The 22,589-nt window shown below is 33.2% G+C and overlaps 2 protein-coding genes and 2 long non-coding RNA genes across 4 annotated transcripts; 1 reads left to right on the top strand and 3 right to left on the bottom strand.

Moving 5' to 3' along the window:
* Positions 1-561: 561 nt before the first annotated feature.
* Positions 562-1,250, bottom strand: LOC150032393 (microtubule-destabilizing protein 60-like). The gene is made up of 5 exons (XM_090306889.1): positions 1,245-1,250; positions 1,070-1,168; positions 893-952; positions 718-812; positions 562-628 (listed from the first exon to the last, which is right to left on the bottom strand). The coding sequence occupies exons 1-5, from the start codon at positions 1,248-1,250 to the stop codon at positions 562-564; spliced, it is 327 nt and encodes a 108-aa protein (XP_090163015.1).
* A 4,123-nt stretch (positions 1,251-5,373) lies between these two features.
* LOC150032392 (uncharacterized) lies at positions 5,374-7,166 on the top strand. The gene is made up of 3 exons (XR_016524541.1): positions 5,374-5,763; positions 6,588-6,683; positions 6,775-7,166. It is a non-coding gene; the product is annotated as an uncharacterized LOC150032392 (long non-coding RNA).
* Positions 7,167-7,706: 540 nt separating this feature from the next.
* On the bottom strand, positions 7,707-9,758 carry LOC150032391 (uncharacterized). The gene is made up of 5 exons (XR_016524540.1): positions 9,212-9,758; positions 9,038-9,129; positions 8,787-8,893; positions 8,636-8,700; positions 7,707-7,923 (listed from the first exon to the last, which is right to left on the bottom strand). It is a non-coding gene; the product is annotated as an uncharacterized LOC150032391 (long non-coding RNA).
* A 5,782-nt stretch (positions 9,759-15,540) lies between these two features.
* LOC150032390 ((-)-germacrene D synthase-like) lies at positions 15,541-20,363 on the bottom strand. Its single transcript, XM_090306582.1, has 7 exons — positions 20,144-20,363; positions 18,549-18,816; positions 17,551-17,926; positions 17,214-17,432; positions 16,425-16,566; positions 16,081-16,329; positions 15,541-15,977 (listed from the first exon to the last, which is right to left on the bottom strand). Exons 1-7 carry the CDS (start codon positions 20,279-20,281, stop codon positions 15,681-15,683), a joined length of 1,689 nt encoding a protein of 562 aa, XP_090162708.1. The 5' UTR covers positions 20,282-20,363; the 3' UTR covers positions 15,541-15,680.
* Between the last annotated feature and the right edge of the window lie 2,226 nt (positions 20,364-22,589).

The raw sequence follows: 22,589 nt of genomic DNA, 5'->3' as shown, positions 1-22,589 counted from the left end.
TGGTCTTGCAAAGCTGCTGAACCAAACTTCTGCACCAACGGCTTCTTCTTCTTTTATAAGAAAAATTGGCTACATTGCACCAGCTATCATTCTACACATACATTAGGAATTAGCTCTTCATTCTCATGTTTTTGTTTTGAAGTATCAAATTATGTGGTGTTGCTTGTTATGGGCTTGAGAAAGAAGCCATCAGATCTATCATTTATGGAGGTGGGGAATATCATGGTTTGGGTTCGTTCGGGTTGAAACGGGATAGAAGAAATAGACAGTTTATAGATCTTTTTTCTCCTTTTGATTTCATCACTCACTAATATACATAACCAAATTGTGTATTTAGATCAACTGATTACATTCATCATATCATTAATGATTAATATTTTGTTTCCTTCAATTTGTCTTATTGAATTCCTTTTGAGAGACACCCAATTGTTGTCATGGAACATGAATAAATTAGCTATAGAATTAACTCGGTTCTTGAAATTTGACAGTCATTGTGTACCATGTTTACTTTAGCAATAGATTCATATTTGTTGGACTTTGTTAGTTAATGCTAATGTTCAGCTAACTCCACATCTTCTGCAATCTACACAACTTTGGTTCCTTAGGTATAGTAGGAAGCTTTGCTGACCTTCTAATAACCAAAAAAACCCCTTAATGACATTCTCCACTCAAGATTTCTCAAATGAAATGAAATTTAAACTAACTTTTGTTCTTTACCTTCTAGGAATGAAGGGCCTATTAAAATAAGGCATTGGTTGTGCCTTTGGAACCAATTCCTTTCTCAACCTCTTTAGTTCTTCCTCCTCAGCCATCTGTTAGTTACCACAAAAGCCAAACAAATCAACACATAATATGAATTGAATTGATAACCATTTCATTTTTTTTTCTATACCTTCTGTTGTTTCTCTCTTTCCATCTTATATTGTTCTATCACAGACAACTTCTCTGCTACCTTCTCATTAACAAAAACAAACATGGATTTATGAATTTGGGTTGCAGGCCATATATCATATTACTTTACTTTTCACAAGGGATTAGCAGAAGTTCTTTCCTGAGATCAGAAAACCACCTGATGATCGAACTCAGCGCGCTCTATTGCCCTTACATCACTGTGGAGAACCAGATCCACTAATATTGTAATTTCCTTGACAGGGGGTTTAACAAGGCACTGCAAATGGATATGGACATTTTTCTTTTAAGCACTAATGGTGCATTCAAGAGCTGAAGTTCAGTTCAACACATACCTGCATGAACGCAATTCTTGTCAGCATAGAGATGGGCCAGTTTACACATGTCACGAGTTGTCAGCAAAGCAGAATAGACCCCGGACGCCCTTGATGCAATTACTAGCGCAAAGCTTCGCTGTGCTGCATGATTGGCTCACTTGGAAGCAAAGAAGTACAAACTCGTTACTAGCAAGGTTTGTTTTGTTGTGCGAATTATGATCCAATAGTTTTGTTGGTTCGAATTGTATTGAACTTCCTTTCTTCGAAGTTCCAATTCAGAGAGTGCAATATGATCATGCTTTTATCATTTTAATCACATATTATTTATTAGTTGTGTTTGTGTATTGGTGTAGAGTAAAGAACAACACGATCATCGTAGGCTTTCTTTATTGTATCCCCTCATATCTAATCTACATTTTGCACTTGAGTTCTGCTAAATGTCTATTAATGTTGATTGTGGCGTTGAGGTGGGTTTCTCTTACATTCTGATTATGCAATTCTTTGCTGTATTTGCAGTTTTTGGAGACAGGTCCTGAATTAGGAAGTCATTATAACGAAGTAATCGCACCTCAGGATGTTGCAGCATACGGTGGTCTTTGTGCACTTGCAACCTTTGACTGCTCAGAGCTTAAGGCACATATTCTTTGTTTCTTTTTCCTGCTAATCATGTAGGCAAATGACTTGCTGACTTTTCTGACTAATTGTTTTAATCTGGCAGTCCAAAGTTATAGTTAATGTCAACTTTCGAAATTTCTTAGAGTTGGTTCCCGTAGTTCGAGAGCTGATCAATGATTTCTACTCAAGGTTTGTGGAGTTATTGTACATTGTGATAATCAGTAGTCACTAATATTTGTAGACATTTTCTATCTCTAGCCTTAGTCACATGAAACAATCTTTTCAGTTTTCATGAATACTAATTTTAAATTGGATCAGACATGATTTTAAGGATACACATAAATTAAATCACAGGTGAATGCAATTTTTCAATCATTGAATTCTTCCAACTTAACATATTACTTCAGATATGAAACTTTCTTGTTAATATTTTTTGTTGCTTATAAGCAAGTAAGTCTTGAATACCTCAGATGTTTTAGCAATTGGTCATATGGATTAACTTGCATCCTCTGATGTTCCTATATGACCCAGTAGTTTGATTGGTAGAGATCTGTTTTTCTATTTTTTTTTTCGTCATGATGAAGTATTCATTTTTCTTTGTAGCCATTATGCATCATGCCTGGACTACCTTGGAAATTTTAAGCCTAACTTATTGCTTGACATTCATTTACATGACCATGTCGAGACGCTTTACGATCAAATACGCCACAAGGCTCTCATCCAGGACACACTCACATTTAGGTAAGTTTTGTAATTTATTTTCTTCTTTCTTCTTCTAGTTTGGCTACCCATTAGTCTAACTCACCTTAGCATTGATCTTACCAATTACAATGGCTACTATAGAGAGGACATTTTCTGCTATGAGTATTATAAAGACTCAGTTGCATAATCGAATAGGAGACCAATGAATGAATGATTATCTTGTAACATATATTTAGAAAGATTTATTTGATAAGATAGGTAATGAAGTTGTTAATTATCGACTTCAAAATATGAAATCTCGTAGAGGATAATTGTAATGTACGAAAGTCAGTAAATTTATAAATTTTAGAACTACTCACTTATAAATTATTTTTATTGAACTATAAGACCCCACGTCAACAAAATTTCTGGATCCGCAACGGCTAGGGATTATTATCACTTGTCACAAAGTTTCAATCCTCGAGGACATATAATCCACTTTCAATTAGCTTCATATTAGGCAGATGCTTAGTGTCTGCAAGTAGATGTTCAAACATCCCATTCTTCCTCAGACTTGTACATTGGTCATGTCTATCTATTGGATATAGGAATGGGGATCATTTCCTTGCTTGTTTGAGGGATGAACCTTGGCGAATCTCATTTCTATTGTTCCATTTTACAAAAATTCAGAAAACAAATAAAATACATAAATAGAGACTCTCTAATTGGTATGCATAAATATCATGCATTCAATTGAACAAACCTTCTAAAGTTGACTCTAAACTTCGCAGGTTTTCTCAAGTTACAAGGGAAGGGAAATATGTGCAATCAGATGTTCCGCAACAATTAGTTTATGGCACTATGGTATCTGTTAGAAACATAATTGTAGTTGATTTTCCAAACCGAGATATTCCAATGTTAGAAATAGCTCCGACGGGCCAAAGGAAGAAGACGATTCACTAACCTTTGGAGGAGGTAATCCTAGTAGTGCCCATTTCATCACCTTGCTCTTTCATTGAGCAATCGTCTTAATGAGTCCGAACAACGACTTCAAGAATCTGAACGACAAAGAAAATAATTTGAACAATAAAGAGAGGTCGAGATAGAAGCACTTAGGCGTCAAATAAGTGAATTAGAAAATCGTTTTGAGGATAGATTTCAAAAAATGATGGCAGAGATGCATAAAAAATTTGTTTCTAGTTGATCAATTGTAGTTTGATGTTATAGAATTTCGATAGCCTTTTGGTGTACTTTTATGACATATAAGTTTACTTCCATCCATGTCATTGTCTAGTTTTTCTATTCTATTCTTAAACTTTGTAATTCAGAGTACTATATGTACATGAATTAGTAAAAAAAACCTTCTGAGATTTGTCAATAAATGTGCTAAAAGGTTTTGTAAGAGAATTTTCGAAAGATATACAATTGTAGATAAGTAAGTTTTTATGAAGGTTTTAAAATTTTTGAAAAAAATATGATAAGCCTTTAAAAATAATGAAAACCTTTGAAAAAGACTAATTGATAATAGATAATTATCGATCAATAATTTGACAATTATCGAAGATATATAACCTTTGAAAAATAATAATTTTCGAAAGTTAATCAACCTTTGAAAAATAATATTTTTCGAAGGTTAGTAAACCTTTGAAAAAGTTTTTTCGACGGGATCTATTTCTACACTTTTCAAAGGTTGAGATAACCTTTGAAAAAGGATGTATCAAAGGTCTATTAAATGTTTTTTTCGAAGATTTTGACCTTCGAAAAAGTCAATTTTCTTGTAGTATAGTAAAACAATTATAAATAATTAAGACATCACCAAAATATCATGCTACTTTTTCCAAAAAATATCATGCTAGTTTTTCAAAAACTGTCTGAAAAAACCAAAATATGCTATGAAAATTGTGAATAAGTTTATCTTTTTCTTGGTTTATTCAAAAAAACAAGTACACTGCACAACAGCTTGAGCTTAAAACTCTTCTGGCATCTTCTCAGTCTTCAAAATGCTTTGAGCCATATTATAATGATCCGACCCCCTAAGACTTAAGTTAGGCCATTACTAAACACATGCATGTAGAAAACTTAAAATGACACACAACTACAAAATCTACATTACTTGACACTTGCAGTTTTTAATTACTTGACGTTTTTTTGAAAAAAAAGTCGGGTAATGACATTTTAGAACAGAAAATGTCAAGTAAAAGGGTTAAAAAGCGGAGATTAACGGAATATTTCGGATATTTTCATGTGATTCATTACTTGACACGTTTTTCGTGTCAAGTAATATAAGGTCATACTTGACACGTATTTCGTGTCAAGTATAAGAAGCTTTTACTTCATATTTTTCATGTCAAGTGAAATATATAATAATATTTTTTTAATCTTTATTTGTTTCCCTCCTTCCCCCATTTCCATTTGTCTCCTACCAAAATTATTATTTTAAAGTTAATGCCCTAGTAAATTTTTTTTATTATTTATGTAATTTTAGAAATCTTTATTATTTGAGATATTCTTGTAATTTTTGGACTTTAAGTGTAATTACGAAAATTTAATTACTGAATAAGGAGTGTTTCAATTTAATGGTTTTGAGAAATTGGACTTTTCAAGGCTCATAATTTAATTTGAGATTAATATCCGGAATTAATTTCAAATTGGAAGGAGAAGGGTTGCTTTTGAGGATTTGGGGGAAATAAATTTAATAGAATGAAATGAAAAAGGAAAAAAAAAAGTAAATATGTTATTATATTATATTATATTTTTTTCATTTTCTTTTATTTTCTTATTTTCTTTTTTCTTCTTTTTATTTCCCTCTCCCTCTCTCGGTTCACCCTCATGGGGGGCCCCCACCCCCCCCCAAATCTTCATCTTCTTTGTTCGCCGCCCAGCCCCTTCACGTCGCTCGCTACCCTTCGCTGCTACCGCCGATCGTCAAACCTGTGCCGTCAGTTTCATTGACAGCAGCTTTCATCACACAAAGGGACGCCCCCAATTCCATCGCCGTCAGTTTCTTCGCCGCGTCCCTTCAGCACTCGTACCCTAGGTCATTCGATGCCCTTTTCACCGGTCAAATCAGTGCCGCAAGTAGTCCGTCGAGCTGCCTTCAGTCAGTTCCACCACCAAGTTCGTTCACGTCAGTCGTTGTTATTTGTCTCAGATCTGCTAGTTCCGAAATCCAGCCATCGTTCTGCTTTGTTTCACCAGTCGTCGCCATCGAGAACTCCACGACTAGTGGGGGATCTAGTGGGTAGAGAGATTCATAATTTTTTTTTTGGTTTTCTTTGGTTAATTTTTGTTACCCACTTGATTTTGGTTTGGATTTTAATTTACCCATGGTAGTTGGATGCTAGATTTTGAGGTTTGAAGGTTTTGAGATACTGTCCAACGGGTCAAAGGTTGTTTTGGTGTATCATAAGTCATTTTCCAGCAAATTTGAAGTTGTTTCGAAGGATTTTAATAAGTACGAAGGTTTTGAAACCCTTTTTGGTTGATTTTTATTACAACAAATTTGTTATGTGAGCTTTAATTGTGAGTTACATAGGTTGGAGTCCATTGGTGAAGTTAACGCGGATTTGGATTTTAGCCTAATTTTTGGGTAAGTTTTGTGGTAAGTTTGAAATGATTGGTCTGTTGGATTTGGGCTTAAAAGTTAAAAGTGATTTTTGATTTGTGTTCTATGATTTTTGAAGTGTTGGAAAGAGTTGAGTTGTTGTCCAATAGGTTTGAGACCAATCTTTGCAAGGTTTTGGCAAGTTTGGAGGTTAGTATTAATAGTAGTTTGTTATCCATTGAAATATTGGTCAAATAATTGAGTTATTTTCAACTTTTAATATTCAATTCAAATATTTCAAGGGATTAAAAGCAAAGTTACTATGTTTGGATGTTTTGATAGGTATTGAGACCTTGAAACTATTTTGGAACTGTTACATAGTTGTTGGAATTTACGTTTTGTAACCATTATTATTGAACTTAGGTTGGATTACTTTGTTGTAATTTTGAAGTGGCATTCGAATGATGTTTATTTAATGCATCTATATGATATGTGTATTAATTATTAGCTTTGTATTGTAGTATCATTTACAAGTGGGAACTGTCGAATGTGGGTATTATGTTATGAGATATATGTGAGAAATCATGACTAAAGAGAATAATATTATAACAGATGCGGTATGTCTTTAAACTACTTATATATATTATAACATTATAGATAGTGTAAATAGTAAATAAATATGTATATCTCACTTTCTATGTTTTATAGATTGATACGAGGAGCTCATACTCGCAACTTGAATTGATGAAGTACGCGTGGAATGAACTGAATATTTAGGTTGCTATATCTAATTGACTTCCTATAAATGTGTATGTGACTACAAGGGAATGCCCAAATTTTTTTTTTTTTTTTTTTGTGTAAATGTTTTGTTCACCATTATAGGTTATATACTTCAAAGAAATATGTGGTGGAGGATAGAATTTTAGTCTTGTGATTTTTGGAATACATAGCACATATAGATTGGTCTTACAATTTTGGAATTATCATATATTGGGGTGGGTTGATAGAGTATATATTATTGTACGATTCATCTTGCAAATTTTGGAATCGTTCATATAGACATGAGTAATAGAAGAATGGAATTGTTTATTTTAGTATTCTCAATATTTAACGTTGGATATATTAGACTAATATGTAGACCTGAAATATATGTGCAACTATTTAGTTGATGAAATTGTCTTATTGGAACAAATGTAATGCAAGAAATGAGAAATGGAAATTAAATTTGAATGTTTAACTTGGAAAAAAAAAAAGCATAGATGACATTGGAAATTTGTCAAGAATTAGATTACTTGACCATTATTTATTGTCAATATAAAAATATATTTGACAAATAAAAAATTTCAAGAGTAATCACAATAATAAGTGTCAAGAATTAATACACTTGACATGTCATTAGTGTCAAATGTATTATATTTCTTGACAGAGAAATAATGTCAAGAATTATTTTTCTTGACATTTTTACAGTATCAAGTTATGACATTATACTTACAGTTGAATAGACGACGCTTTTATTAGCGTGAAGTATGCCCTCTACTTGACATTGAAAAAACGTCAAATAATCCAATTTTTGTAGTAGTGACACCCTTTTTATAGTGAAATAAATGCTAAATAAATGAGTTGAACTCAAAAGACCTTCGTTAAATCCAAATATTAAAACAGACGAAAAGATACCCATAAACCATAAATGATAATAAATAGGTCTGAACACAAATCTTAATAGTAAGTTTCAAACATCAAATCAAAAGTTGAAAAAACATGGAAAGATCTAAATATCATGAGCGGAAGTATAAAACTGGTCCCAGTGGCTTGATCACGGATTCCGCTTGTCAATCGTAGGTGCATTTCTACCTTTACCTGAAACAACAACATGAGAAAGGATGAGAAATACTCAACAAGTAACCCCATTACTGGGGTCAGGCTAGCCATCTATGTCCTCTAGATGCCTACCTCTAGTGGAATATATAAACTTCTTTAGTCCTTATTAGACACATACATACATGAAAAACTGATTTTTTTTATCTTACTATAGTTAAGTATGGCCACTACTTCTAGTAAGTCCCGTAGAACCCACAACCTCTAGTGAATCTCGAAGGAAACACAACCTATGGTGAATCCCGAAGGAAACACAACCTATGGTGAATCCCGAAGGAAACACAACCCCTGGTAAATCCTGATGGAAACACAACCTCTGATGAATCCCGAAGGAAACACAACATCTAATGGGCATCTAACTAATTAGTAAGGACACTATCACAGTTTCAACATCAAAAGTATCACAACATGGTTCTATAACATATATACACCTCAACATCATGGCTCTACAACATATATATATGCCTCAATATCCTCATATCAAATACAACCTCATGGAATCAAGTATCATCTCATGCTAGCATGCAAGTATCTACGTGCACAAATAAATCTTTCAGATCCTCATACAAGAACATACATCGGTTATACTATACTATCCGTCTATCATGTCATCGCTCTGTCATAATATTCATCTATCATGCTAGCTATATCTAGTATCTGGCCCGTGGGCAATTTCAGTAGTAAGATTACTTACCTTGATGATAGGTTGAACCAAAAAACAATTGAATCTTTGTGAAATTCTCAAATCCTTAATCAAACCTAAACATAAACCAAGCTTTAAAATTATTAACTCAATCCTAATTCCAAACGGCCAAATATTACCAAATATTTTCAAATAAACTTACCTAAGATGTGGTCCGATTCAAATTCACCTCCAAATGTAGAATTTAAGCCCAAACAATTATTTGAGCAACCAATACCCTTCTAATCTTCACAATCTTGGAATTTAATTCTAGTACATAAACCAAAATAAATTTCAACCTTTAGGTTCACACTCCTAAGAGTAAAATCCCGCTGAAATCCACAACAAAGCTTAATAACTTAATTTGTATAATTTACACTCGAACCAAACAAGTAACAAATTCCCAAATCATACCAAAATCCTTGCCGAAATCACCTTAACTTTGCTTGCTAGCACACCAAAATTCTCTTAAACTCCTTCAAACTATCAAGTCAATCTCCAAAATCCTGATTGAAGTGATAATTAAACATATTATTTATTGGGTAATCAAGATCCTCAACAAACCCATGAAAATAGTTTAGATCTTACCCCAAAACACAAGATTCCATTGAGATTACGCAGTGGTGGCCGATGACTCAAGTGATGGTTGAGGCTTCGACGGCGGCGAAAAATTCGACTGCTAAACGTGGACGGTTGGCTGGGGTGTCGAACGGCCTCACGAAGGCTGAAACCCGAATGATGACCCGTGGTTGGATGACTCCACACGGCGGGCGATCTGGCATGAGGGCTGGGCGAACAGATCGGGATGACTCTACTCGGTGGGCAAGCTGGCGTGAGGGCTGGGTGAATAGATCGGGACGACTATACTCGGCGGGCGAGCTGGCATGAAGACTGGGCGAACAGATCGGGTGGTTGGACGCTACTGGCTTGATCGACGACGAAAGAAGGTGGCTTGATGGCGTCGACGACAGCGTGCGACTTGGTATGAATGGCGGGAGTTGAGGTGGTTGCTAGGGCACGTGAACGACAAGGGGAAAACGAAAGCACAGGGGGAAAGGGGTGGGGTGCGTGAGGAAGAAGAAGAAAAAGATTTTTTTTTTATATACAAATAACAAAATAATAATAATAATAACTTAAAAGAAAATATAATAAACTTTTATTTTATTATTCTCCTTATTCTACTTTATTTTATTAAATTCTTTTCCTTCCCAAAATGAAATTAATTCTTGCCATTAACTTCCAAATTGAATAATTTCCAACGCCAATAATTAAATTTTCGCAATTACACTTAAGTCCAAAAATTAAAAAAATGCCCTCAATTAATAAAAACTACTGATATTACATAAATAATAAGGGTTGTTACACATATTAAGTATCTTTGTGTTCTTCCTCTCTACAAAGGTCATTTTGTTGAGGAGTTCAATGGAACTATCATAGGGCCACCACCTGTCAAGGCCGATGAATTCCATTTTCTCCTCCTTATTTGATCTCCAGTCTTTTGTGTAAAAATTACTTTCTTTTTCAACAAGAATTTTAAATCTCTTGAACATAGCACACACATCTGATTTCTCATTAACAAAATAAACCCATGTTTTTTCGTCAAAAATCATCAATGAATAATAAACAATAATTATTCTTACCAAAAGAACTTCGTTTGATTGGTCCACAAAGATTAGCGTGAGCTCAATTGTCTCCGTGCTCTTGAGAAAAATTCTTGTGGAAAACTCTTCCTTGATTGTTTGTCATAAAGACAGTCTTCACAAAAGTGATCTAGATGTTAGCATATGGAAAACTTTTTGGTCGTTTCACCGTATGAAACAGAGAGAGATTGTGTCTATAAAGAAAATAGATTCTTTTATTCTTAGAAATTTCTGTATGTACAATTTTTTTTTTTTTTTTGAAATAGGGATCTTTTCATATATAGCAAAATTGCCAACTTATTTATAAATATAGAAAAATGAAAAAAATCCATTTTATCATTTTGTGATTTTGCTATATTTAAAAATATTTTCATCGATTTTGTTATTTAAAATAATTTCTTTTTAAATAAAATATTACTAAATTATAAGCTTTGAAAGTAGTACAAATTGCAATTACCCAATATTAAAACCAAAAGTGATTTATTGTTAAACATTATTTTCTAAACAATGACTATAAAATTATGTTCATATTTAAAATTTGGCTGCTACTTGTGCGGCTGTAACCATTTTTGCTGCAAACTTAGTGTTCCAATTATGAGTTGTCACATGGTAAATTTAGGGAGATTTTTATATATAGAAAAGTGAGCAAAAGTATTTACAATTTATAGCAAAAAAGATTAAGAAATGGTTACAGTCCAAACCAAACCCAAAAAAGATGTAAAATACCGGAAAAGCCAGTCCAAACGCAAAAAAAAAAAAAAAAAAAAGGGAGAAAAGACGGTGACCCGACTCGAAACCTTACCCAATCAAGATTAATTGATGGGATTTTCTTCGAGGATTTTTCCCTCCAACGAACGATGCTTCATCTCATCCAGTCCTCTCCATTTCATTGTTCTCTCAAAATCAATTTCTTCTTCTTCTTCTTCGTCCATTGACACTTCTTCACTTTCTTATTTTTTCTAATATATTGATTTGAGGAAGATTGTGGCAGCTGTCTTATATTGGTTTATGGTTTTAGGTGCTTAGTCCTTCAACTCACAAACCAACAGTGGAACAGTGGCACTCAAGTCCTCTTTCCCAGCATAAGTCCACTATTGCACACTGTTCTTATCCAACTGCCATAGTCTTCCTTAAAACAATATATTAGCCCCTCACCCTCAAATATCCTTGTGACTGATGTGAATCTAGTCTCTCCCTTCACCCATGTCTCAGCTGAAGCTGCCCCTCTTCCCCAATACCAGATGCAATATCCAGCTCATGTCCAGACAATATAATCACTCAATCTCCCTTGCCCTATCCTTCCCCTTCCTCTCGGTCACTTAGTACTATATCTCCCAATAATCCATATACATCCTCTATTCCTAATCCTCCTCATCCTTTGCAGCCTACTCATCCTATGATCACGAGAGGCAAAGCTGGTATCTTCAAACCAAAAGCTTGGATAAGCACTATCCAATGTGACTCGTCATCAACTGAACCAACACAGGTGTCTGATGCTCTTGCTACACCTCAGTGGAGAAAATCCATGGATACTGAATTTCAAGCTGTCATCAACAATCAGACTTGGCACTTGGTTCCTCCCTCAGCTCTTTCAATGTGCTGGGCAATAAATGGATCTTCAGACTTAAAAAGAATTTGGATGGGTCAATACAAAGATACAAGGCACGACTAGTAGCCAAAGGATTTCATCAGCATCTTGGAATTTATTTCTTTGAGACATTTAGCCCTTGGTCAAAGCATCAACTATAAAGGTTGTTCTATACATTACTATCTCCAAAGGATGAACCCTTCGTCAGCTTAACTTCAACCATGCATTTCTCAATGGGAAACTTACAGAAGATGTGTATATGCATCAACCACCCAAGTATGTAAACTCTGATTTTCCTAATCATGTATGCAAGTTGAACAAAGCTATATATGGATTGAAATAGGCCCTTCGGGCCTGGAATGATCTGCTCAATACTACTCTAACTAGCTTGGGATTCATAAACTCGAAGGCAGATGCCTCACTTTTTATACTAAATTCAAAGGGCTCGATTATTCTACTCCTTGTTTATGTTGATGATGTAATAGTGACAGGTAACAACAACTTAATCTCTCAGTTAGTAGCCACTATGGACAACATGTTTGCACTCAAAGATTTGGGCAAGTTGAATTACTTCTTAGGCATACAAGTTCAGTATCTAGAGCATGGTTTTATATTGAATCAGTCCAAGTATTTTGATGATCTACTACAGAGGGTTGGTTTTCCAGACTTGAAACCTGCAGCCTCACCTAGTTACTTAGGCAAACACTTGTCTATTTCTGATGGAACTCCCCTCACTGATTAATATCTATATAGAAGTACAATTGGAGCTCTTCAATACCTAACTCACACTCGTCCATACATCACATATATGGTAAGTCATCTCAGTTAATTTCTCAAAGCTCCAATAGATGCTCATTGGTAAGCAATGAAAAGAGTCCTTAGGTATATCAGTGGTACAAGGAACTATGGACTGCTATTTCAACCGAGCCCTTCACTTGAAGTTTCAGCCTACTCAGATGCGGATTGAGCATCAAACATTGATGACCAAAAGTCAGTAGCTGGTTACTGTGTCTTTGTTGGTAGAAATCTTGTCTCGTGGTCTTCAAAGAAACAGACAACAATAGCTCGATCAAGTACCGAGTCGGAGTATCAAGCCCTTGCACACAATGCCTCAGAAAATGTTTGGCTTCAACAACTTCTAAGCAAGATTCAATAGTCTCACTTATCCAAACCAATAATTTGGTGTGACAATGTTAGTGCAGAGCCATTAGTTAACAACCCTGTCTTACACGCTCTGACCAAACATATTGAAATAGACGTCCATTTTGTCAGAGACCTCGTCCTTAAAGGGAAGCCTGAAATCAGGTATGTGCCTTTAGCAGATCAGTTAGCCGATTGCCTCACAAAACCATCGACACACTCTCAATTCTTCAACTTACGATCCAAACTTGGGATAGTTGAACTCCCCACAAGTTTGAAGGGGGATGTTAGAGACTCTACCATGTCAACTAGCAAGGAAGAGTCAAGAAAACACATCAGCTGAAGAATACCATATCGCAAAGGTGAGTCATGAAGGAATATTCCCTTAGTGCTCTAGATTTCTGTAAGGATTGGGTAATAATAAACAAATATTCCTTCTCTATGTATTGGGCCATGTGTCCTCTTGCCATTAGTCATTCATTAAATAATTTTTTAATTCTTTTGTATCCCTAAAATAGGGAATAGTGTATAAATCGGACAGGCTTCCCCTTTCCAAAGAAATCGTGGAATAAGAAGAGGCAAACGATTCCATTCCCTCTCTATCGTTTAGTTGTCCTGACTCTATCGTACACAACAAAGAGGTAAACGATACAATATACTCTATGTCATTTAGCTTCCTGACTTTATCGTGTACAATAAAGAGGTAAACGATACAATACACTCTCTATCGTTTAGCTTTCCGACTCTATCGTCTATAACAAACAGGTAAACGATTTAATACACTCGTTGTCGTTTAGCTTCCTGACTCTATCGTGTACAACGAAGAGGTAAATGATACCAACCACTTCCTCTTTTAATTTCCTAACTTATTTACATCCTTTTCCGTTCGCTGCTTCATTTCCATCCTCGTCTGCTGCTTCTTGGTCCTTTTCTTCTTTTTCTTAGTCCTTCTTTCGCTACTGCTTCTTGCCGCATCTTTCTTCTACCACTACATCAGTAATTACTCAACTTCAAAAGGTATAACTCTTTTCTTTCTTTTTTTATTAATTTGTATTGATTATAGTTATTAAGCCTAATTATTGTTTCTTATTTAGTGGTAATATTTATTAACCCTAAATTTTGTGTACAGATGATAAGCAACATCAAAAGGAAGACAATTAAAGGAGAAGAATCATAAAAAAATTAAAAGAAGATACAAACTCAAAAGGGAGAACAAGGAAAAATAAAACTAAAGGTATAAACAAACCTATAATAGACATTGATAGTAGTGTATCACTGTCTATCAGTGATATAAGCTGATGGAACACTTTCTCATATATGTTTGGCATGAATATATTTGTTCTGATATTAGATTGTTTGTCTAGGGGCTACTTATTGGAAATTTATATGTTTTGATATTTGTTTTGTTTTCAATTAAGTTTGCTTATAGGATCTACTTCTGGTTTTGTCATGTTGTGATATAAAGAAAAGAAATACATAAAAAGTGATAGAAGTCTATCAATGTCTATTACAAATAGATACTAATAGACTATTATCAGTGTCTATATGTAATATTAAGTGTTCTATGTTGTCTATCACTCATATACTATCAATGTATACATATGTTTTCTTAGATATGTTTATTTGGGGGCTACTTACCGTTGGTGTTTTGATCTTTCTTTTACAGTTGGTGTTTTTATCATTCATAGACTACTTACACTTGATGTCATGCTTTAGTATATAAAAAAGTACTTGATAGATAGTGAAAGACACTATCACTATCTATCACATTTCATGGTTTGCAATAGACAATATATATCACTGATAGACAATGATAGACTTCTATCTCTGTCTATCGCCGATAGAGAGTGATAGAATAGACGTCTACCAATGTTCATTGAATAATAATAGTGAGTTATAGTCAATGATAGAATACAGACTAATAGTTGTATGTTTAAACAGGTGAAACAGGAACATAAATATCAAACAATAATGCAAGACCAGATTAAACATTTGACGATAACAATATGCATCTCATTAGATAAAATACAAACTATAAAAAAGCAATTAGATGCATCTCATTAATGAACTCAACTTCACGTCATTTCACGAGTCAAACTTCATGACACAAATAGCGTGGTCGAGGAACCACGACACTGTGGATAAGGAAGAAGCGATAGATGGACGCATGCAGAAAATCAAAGAAGAGAATCGAGGAAGAATCGTAGACCTACACGTGCAGAAAATCGAAAAAAAAAAAAATCAAAGAAGAAGTCATACCATGATCGAGGAGGGACATCTTAGATGAAGAAGAACGTCGAGGAAGAAGACGTTGTCGATGAGGAAGAAGATCAAGGAAGAAAGACTTCGATGATGAAGAACGTCGAGGATGAAGCTGAAGAACGATGAGGAAGAAGCCGTAGGTGAGGACACGCGGATTTCAAATCGCAAGGATATTATGAGAATTTTGAAAAAGAAGGGACAATTTCGCTTCATTTGACAATTTTTTTGCTATAGATTGTAAATATTTTTGTTTTTTTTGTTTTCTCTTTGTAACAATTACTCGTAAATTTATTTACTTTTAATTTTTTATTTTATTTATGTGGTAGCTGGCATGAGAAAAAAATTGTTACAACCTAGCTGTTGATCTTTACACATATTTATGAGAAAGATGTTGGCATAGAAAGATCAAACAAAGTCCGTAGATGGATTAAATTGGCACAGGGTCTATAAGCATGAAGGTAATAAAATGTTTGATTTCTCCATCAGCAAATGTGTAACCATCTCCGTCCTTATAAAAGAGATCTGTAAGTCGAGCAATATTCAAGATGCAGTCACAAATCACAGTTGGAAACAATTGGGACGATTCTGTATGGTCTTCTATTACATCTTTCCACGCTTTTACCACTTGCAATTTTAGCTCAACTACAGCTTCTTCTTCTGATACTCCATATTGTTTCATGTAGCATTCAATTGCAGAAGCTACATGACCTCTCTCTTGTTCAAACTAAAAATAATGAAATATGACAACTTTTAAATGTGTGATTGAAAAATACTTGTAAGTTCTTTCAATCATCTGTCAGTAAAGGATTCATTTTATCTTTATATACCTTGTGCGAAGCTATGTCATTGAGGAGCCTACCAATTACTCCAGTTGCTTTAATAAGCATAGGATCAGTTTGAGCCCATTCAAAAATCTCTTTGGAGGCAACATTTCCCAAAGCAATGAAGGAAATTGAAGCAACAACATAGTAGGCTGCAGAAATAATGGCAACTTTCATGTATTCTTCCATTGTTGGTATATACCTTTGGTTGAACCATTTAGCTTCCATCAAATAAGCTCTGCATTGCATTTTCATCTATGCTCCAATATGACTCAAAATCAAATTAGAAAGGGAATATATCTTCTTTTTGCAGAAAAATATATGTGGAATCACATTACAATAGAATTTACCGTTTCTTTTGCATAATCAAATGCAAATGGAATATTGTTATCCTTGCAAATATCTTGTTCAATCTCTCCATAAACTTCAAGTATAGCTTCATAAAGACCTTTCATGTAATTTGGGAGCATCTTAATACAATTAACATCCCACCTGAAATTTAATCAACAGTCAAGCTAGAAAATTATTTAATCTGACATAAATAAGTAAGAAGGTTTTGATTATTTAATATATTTTCAAATACTAAAACCAGAAATTTTTTAGAAAAATATCAATTTCTTTCTTCGGTTTAGAGTCTCTTCTTTTCCTTTCGGTCTCCAAGTTTCAAAATGTCACATTTTTTCTCTTAAGTTTTATGTTAATTTTTATTTGGTCCATAAGTTTCAAATGTTACACTCTCGAGCTTTATTTTCATTTAGTCTATATTTCGTTATATGACATTAAATTTCAGTTTACTATTTTAAAATAACTATGATGTAACATTTTTTATGTTAATTTTAACAATGATGAAAAAATAGAGAAAACTAATCCAGTTATAATTAATTTAATTCTTTTAAATTAGTTAATAGAAAATAAATTGAGTATTTAGTGAAAAATGAAGGTAAAAGTATAATTTAAAGTCTAAGGACCAAATTAAAACAAAACTCAAAACTCAACTGTAAAAATTTAAAAACTAATAAAAGTTAAACTCAAAATTCTAGAGTAAATGTGTAATATTTTGAAATTTAGGAATTTAAATAAACCCAAAGCCCTAGGGACGAAAAAAACATTTTTCAAAGAATTTTAGTTTAGAACTAAACCTTTCAATTAAATTGGTGAATAGTTGAAGTTCCTCTAGGGTGGCATAGACATCATACATATCATCAAGAAGAGATATAAAAGCAATAACTTTTGCTAATATTGTTCTAGCATTAGAGTATTTTGGTTCATAGAATATTCCCAATGCCCAAACATAGCACTCCACCCCTCTATCTCTTGCAAAAGGTAATTGCATCCTCAACTTCAGATCCTTCCACCACCTATAATATATTATTTACATCCATAATTAGAACATTTTTTAGTTTAAAAAAAAATAATAAAAAAAAAAAAAAAAAAAAAAACTAAAAGATAGTAGGAAAGTTAGTGAAAAGTCTTCACCTTGAAAATTCACCCAATTCTTTCTGGTAAAGTTTTTGGAGAGTATTGAAGTCCAACTTTGCAAATTTGAGCAAAACATTATTATTCTTCAATGCATTGTTTTGATAGAGAGAGATATAGTGCCTATTCATGAACCTTGGCATAGCTTTATAGATTGGCCACTTCAAAGCATATTTAGCTTCTTCTGAGAATGGAGAACTGGAATCCATGGCCATTGCTTTAAGTTGAGTAGTTGTGAAAGCTAATGCTTCATCCAATATATTTTCTCCCTTCATTCTCAAGTGGGATGCTTCATACAAACTTAATAAACCAGCTCCATCCTTCACAATTGATTCTTTGAAATCTCCCATTTCATTTGTAAACTTATTGAATATATCTGATGGAAAGTTAGCACTGACTTAGATTTATAAATTTGGTCTTATAATTTTTGGGTTTGTCTACTAAATCTTTAAACGTAAAAACAATGAATATATCTCTAAACTTCGGCGTCTATTTCTAATAGTTCCCTCCTTTAATGTTAGAGGTTCGATTATCCATCCCGCAAGTGTTGTATTACAAATTTTTTTTTTTTTAAAAAAATGGAATCTTTTATAGGCAACCATCTTTATAGACATGTTGAGAATCTCATATTGGAAAAAGGGAGACTTCACAACCTTTTAAGACACATGGGTTTTACTCACCTATTTGCCAATTGATTTTGAGATAAAATCTTTTATAGGTCAAAATTTTGAAATTAGATCTATAAATAGTAAGTCTATAAAAACAATCTTAAGAAACATGTTGAGGATTCAAGGTGGTGTTGAAAAATTGTAGATGTCTATATAGTATTGAATATGTTTTTTAAAAGCATAGAAATGCTATTAAAGAATATGTAAAAAGTCTAGGGACTTATCAGATCATTATTTAACTTAAAATTAAAATAAAAAAATTAAATAAAAGTTCTTGATTTTCTTCGGGCAAAATGTAATTATGAAATAATTAACTTAAGAGAGACTTACCACAAGAAACAAAAAAACCTTGTTGTCTGAGTAATCGAAATCTAAGAGCTGTAATGTAAAGATCCTCATCTTCTTCATCAACATTGGTAGGATTTTGGATATAGTCAATAACTTCACTACTTTCATCTTTAAAGTGATATGACAAACCCAGACGTTGAATTGAATCGATCAAACTTAATTTTTCTGAATACTTTTCAGCAACTCCAAACATTCTTCTCACTTCTTCTTTGTATTCTTGAACTTGTTTCATGACCATCTCCTCTTCTTCCTATTTTTTCATAACATTTGTCCCCCGCCCCAAAAAAAACACATCATATGTTTTAGGTGTAGATAATTTTTCTTTCCAAAATAATTTTGGTGCAATTGCATTGAAGAGGATTTAATACAAAACAATAACAAATCATTTGGCAGATTCTAAAAATATTTAGAAATAGGACACAATTTTAGGTCATACCGATCGTCACTGATAGACGTCCTTTGACTAACTGAGCTCGAGGATTATCAATGATAGACCCGTCAATAATGAAGATTAAGGTCTAATACTGATAGACCTAAATGATATATCTTTTAATGATTAAGGTCTAACAATGATAGGTGTCTTTCATTGATTTGTTGCTTGCGTGTTGGCTATTACACATCTATGTATCCAAAGAATTTAATTAAAATGATATATTAAGTTATATTTTATTTTATTTAGTATATGTTATTTTGGGTTTACCTTTTATATATATATTATTAATAAGGTAAAAATAAAATAGGGGCATTTGTAAATATAATAAATGTAAGTCCGAAATATTAGTAGACATAGCACAATGCAAAAAGATTTACAAATATAGCAAAATTTAAATCTAACTCTCGAAGTCTATCACTGATGGACTCTATCGTTGATATATCACTAATATGAGGCTATTAGCGATATAATCTATCACTAATAGAAGGCTATTGACAATAAAGTCTACCACAGATATATTTTTTTTTGTAAATATAATAAATGCAAGTTCGAGATATTGGTAGACATAGCACAATGCAAAAAGATTTGCAGATATAGCAAAATTTAAATCTAACTCTCTAAGTCTATCACTGGTGGACTCTATCGTTGATATATCGCTAATAGAAAGCATTTGTAAATATAATAAATGTAATTCCAAGATATTATTCGACATAGTACAATGCAAAATGATTTGCAAATATAGCAAAATTTAAATACAACTCTCAAAGTCTATCACTGATGGACTCTATCATTAATATATCGCTAATATGAGTCTATCAGCGATACAATCTATCACTAATAAAAGGTTATTGACAATAAAGTCTATTTTTTGCAAATTCTTTTAAGATGTTACTATTCACTAAATATGAGCCTTAAAAATGCTACTCATTGTGGTTATCTAATAAAATATCAATAATATTATTTAACTTTTGTTTTTCTATCCATGATAGTTTGCATGCTCATTTGTTTGTATATTTAGTTGATAAACAAGACGAAATAAAAACTTTTAATGATGCAAAGAACAAAAATAAGAAGATGGAAAAAACAGATAAAATTATAAATAAATACACACAAAGAAACATATGCAATATGTATATTTATATACCAGAGTGTTGTAACGATAGGAAAGGAAATGATCTCCCCAAGCACTTGGTTGAAAGTTTGCAGATCTACGAGGAACACCATGGCTTAAACTGTCATTATTTGGCGTCATGGAATCTGATACGACTATTTGAAATGACATTTTCTTTTCTCTTTCGATGAAGATATGCAAAGAATGCCTTTCAACAGAGATCTTGCAGCTTCTTTCACTGATAGTGTTTATTATTTCAATGAAATTTATAAGATTCATTGGATACCAATCGAAAGGTGAAGACGCATTGGATATCTAAGGAAGTAGGACAGCCATTCATTGAATTTGGATGATGTGTAGAAAGCCATGTATTTGGCACACGTGATCATTGTTAGTTTTGTTTTAAATTTAATATTATTATTAATGTGGCTCATGTGCATTCTCTGCTATTTTATCGTTTTGATCTATTATTTTATTGAGCCAATTAAGTAAAAGATAATTCCAAAATTAAATAGGATTTTTTCAAATATAAGAAAATGAATCAAAATATTTACAAATATAGCAAAATTTCACTGTATATGCGTGATAGATTGTGATAGACCGTGATAGACTACTACCTGTATCACGAAAGACAGATAATAGTCTATTGTGGTCTATTACGGTCTATCATTGATATACTGGGATATTCTATTATTATTTGTAAATATTTTCAGTAGTTTTGCAAAATAATTTCCTCCCATTAAAAAGACTCTAATTAGAGTTGTCTATATAAAAATAAAACCTTAGGGATTGGTCCGCTCTCTGCCTCATTAAGTAGTTCTTTTCTCCTCATGATGAAACCTAATTCAGTTCTATAGAGAAGCCAAGACAGAGAAACACAATCCCTTACTAAATCATTAGCATGGAACAAGGTATATTACTCTGACCCATGTTATTAAAAAAAGCATCTAGTTCAAAGATCTTGGCAATTATATTTTATGCAACGTTAGGATTTTATTGTAAAATCATGACGTTAAAATTTAAATCATGACGTAAAATTTTGATTGAAATTTTGAAATTTCAAGATTTCGAAGGGCTCAAAATTTCATTGGGGAATTTTGTCTTTCCTCCCACTAAATTTTGAATTTTGATGACGGGTAGAAAGACACATAGTTGGCACATGTAACATATAATGATGTATTGGACATAAACATTAGTAATAATAATAATAATAAAAAAAAACAAAATGATATTACACCCACTTATTTCAATTAGGTTGGCATTAAGATATTTCAACTAGGTTGACATATCATTAGCACTCTCATCACAACTTGGTTCCAAAAGGGATGCAATACTTGCAAGATATATACAAGCGAGAGCTATAGGAAGTTCAATGTTCAAGACAAAAAGAGGAGAGATTAGAGGAAAATCTTCCAATTAGGAGAGGTACAAGATGCATCATAATTATAAAAAAGATTAGATATAGAGCTCCATTGAGCAGCTAGATATAGTATGTCTTCCCAATGGTGACTAGTGATTTTTTCCTTACTTGGAAAGGTTCTATAGTTTTGTTCCAGCCAGATGCACCACAGACAAGCAGCTATCAAGTTGTACCATAAAATTTCTTTCTTGGAATTCTACCGAATATGGGTTTGTACATAAAGCAATTCAATCAAAGTGATAGTTAGGGGATGAGCAACCACACTATTGAGAGCAGACCCTATTCCTTATGAGCAATGGATAAGTCCACATGTTGGATATAAGATTCCACTGTTCTTGTTCTCGAGGCAATAAGGGTATACGAAATTAGGGGTTCCTTATGTTGTTCTCTTTGTTCCCTACATCGCAAGTAGTAATCTACTTATCCTCTGCCATAGCAAAGTATTTAGGATGTTGAGTACATAATAGCCCATCTGTATTCCAGAGGTGTAACCAAAAGAGGGTAGCTTTTTTGTATTTTGTTGATAATCACGCTGCCAAATTTAGAGATATGAAATGAGAGATCTGTTGAAAAGTTTGTCATTATTAAACTTTATTTGTGACATTTAGTGTGACTTTTGGGTTTTGTGACTTTTAGTTTTTTTGTAACCAATAGTGATTTTTGAGTTATAGGAGTTATGTGACTTATGAGCATTTGATGACATTTATAGCTTTAAACCATTGACATTCCTCTGGTTATGTTTGTAAGCCTATATAAAGGCATGCTTAGTTGAATGGAAAATATATCTCTCTCATTTTTCATATTTGTCCTCCACGTTTTTTTCTAACTCAGTGGTATCAGAGCTAGTAGAAAATATTGAGAGAAAAATGGCCAACGGTGGGATAGGTTCACTTCAACTACCAATGCTTACCAAGCTCAACTATGACAGTTGGAGCATTAAGATAAAACCGTTACTAGGAGTACAAGATGTGTGGGAGATCGTGGAGAACAGTTCCCAAGAGGCAGAAACTGGAGCCGATCATGCGCAAAGAGATGTGTTAAAAGAGACAAGAAAGAAGG

Source organism: Benincasa hispida, chromosome 11 (assembly GCF_027475165.1).
Source record: "Benincasa hispida cultivar pf3 chromosome 11, pf3_genome.v1.1, whole genome shotgun sequence".
Lineage (NCBI taxonomy): Eukaryota > Viridiplantae > Streptophyta > Magnoliopsida > Cucurbitales > Cucurbitaceae > Benincasa > Benincasa hispida.
This window is presented reverse-complemented; position numbering and strand designations above follow the sequence as displayed.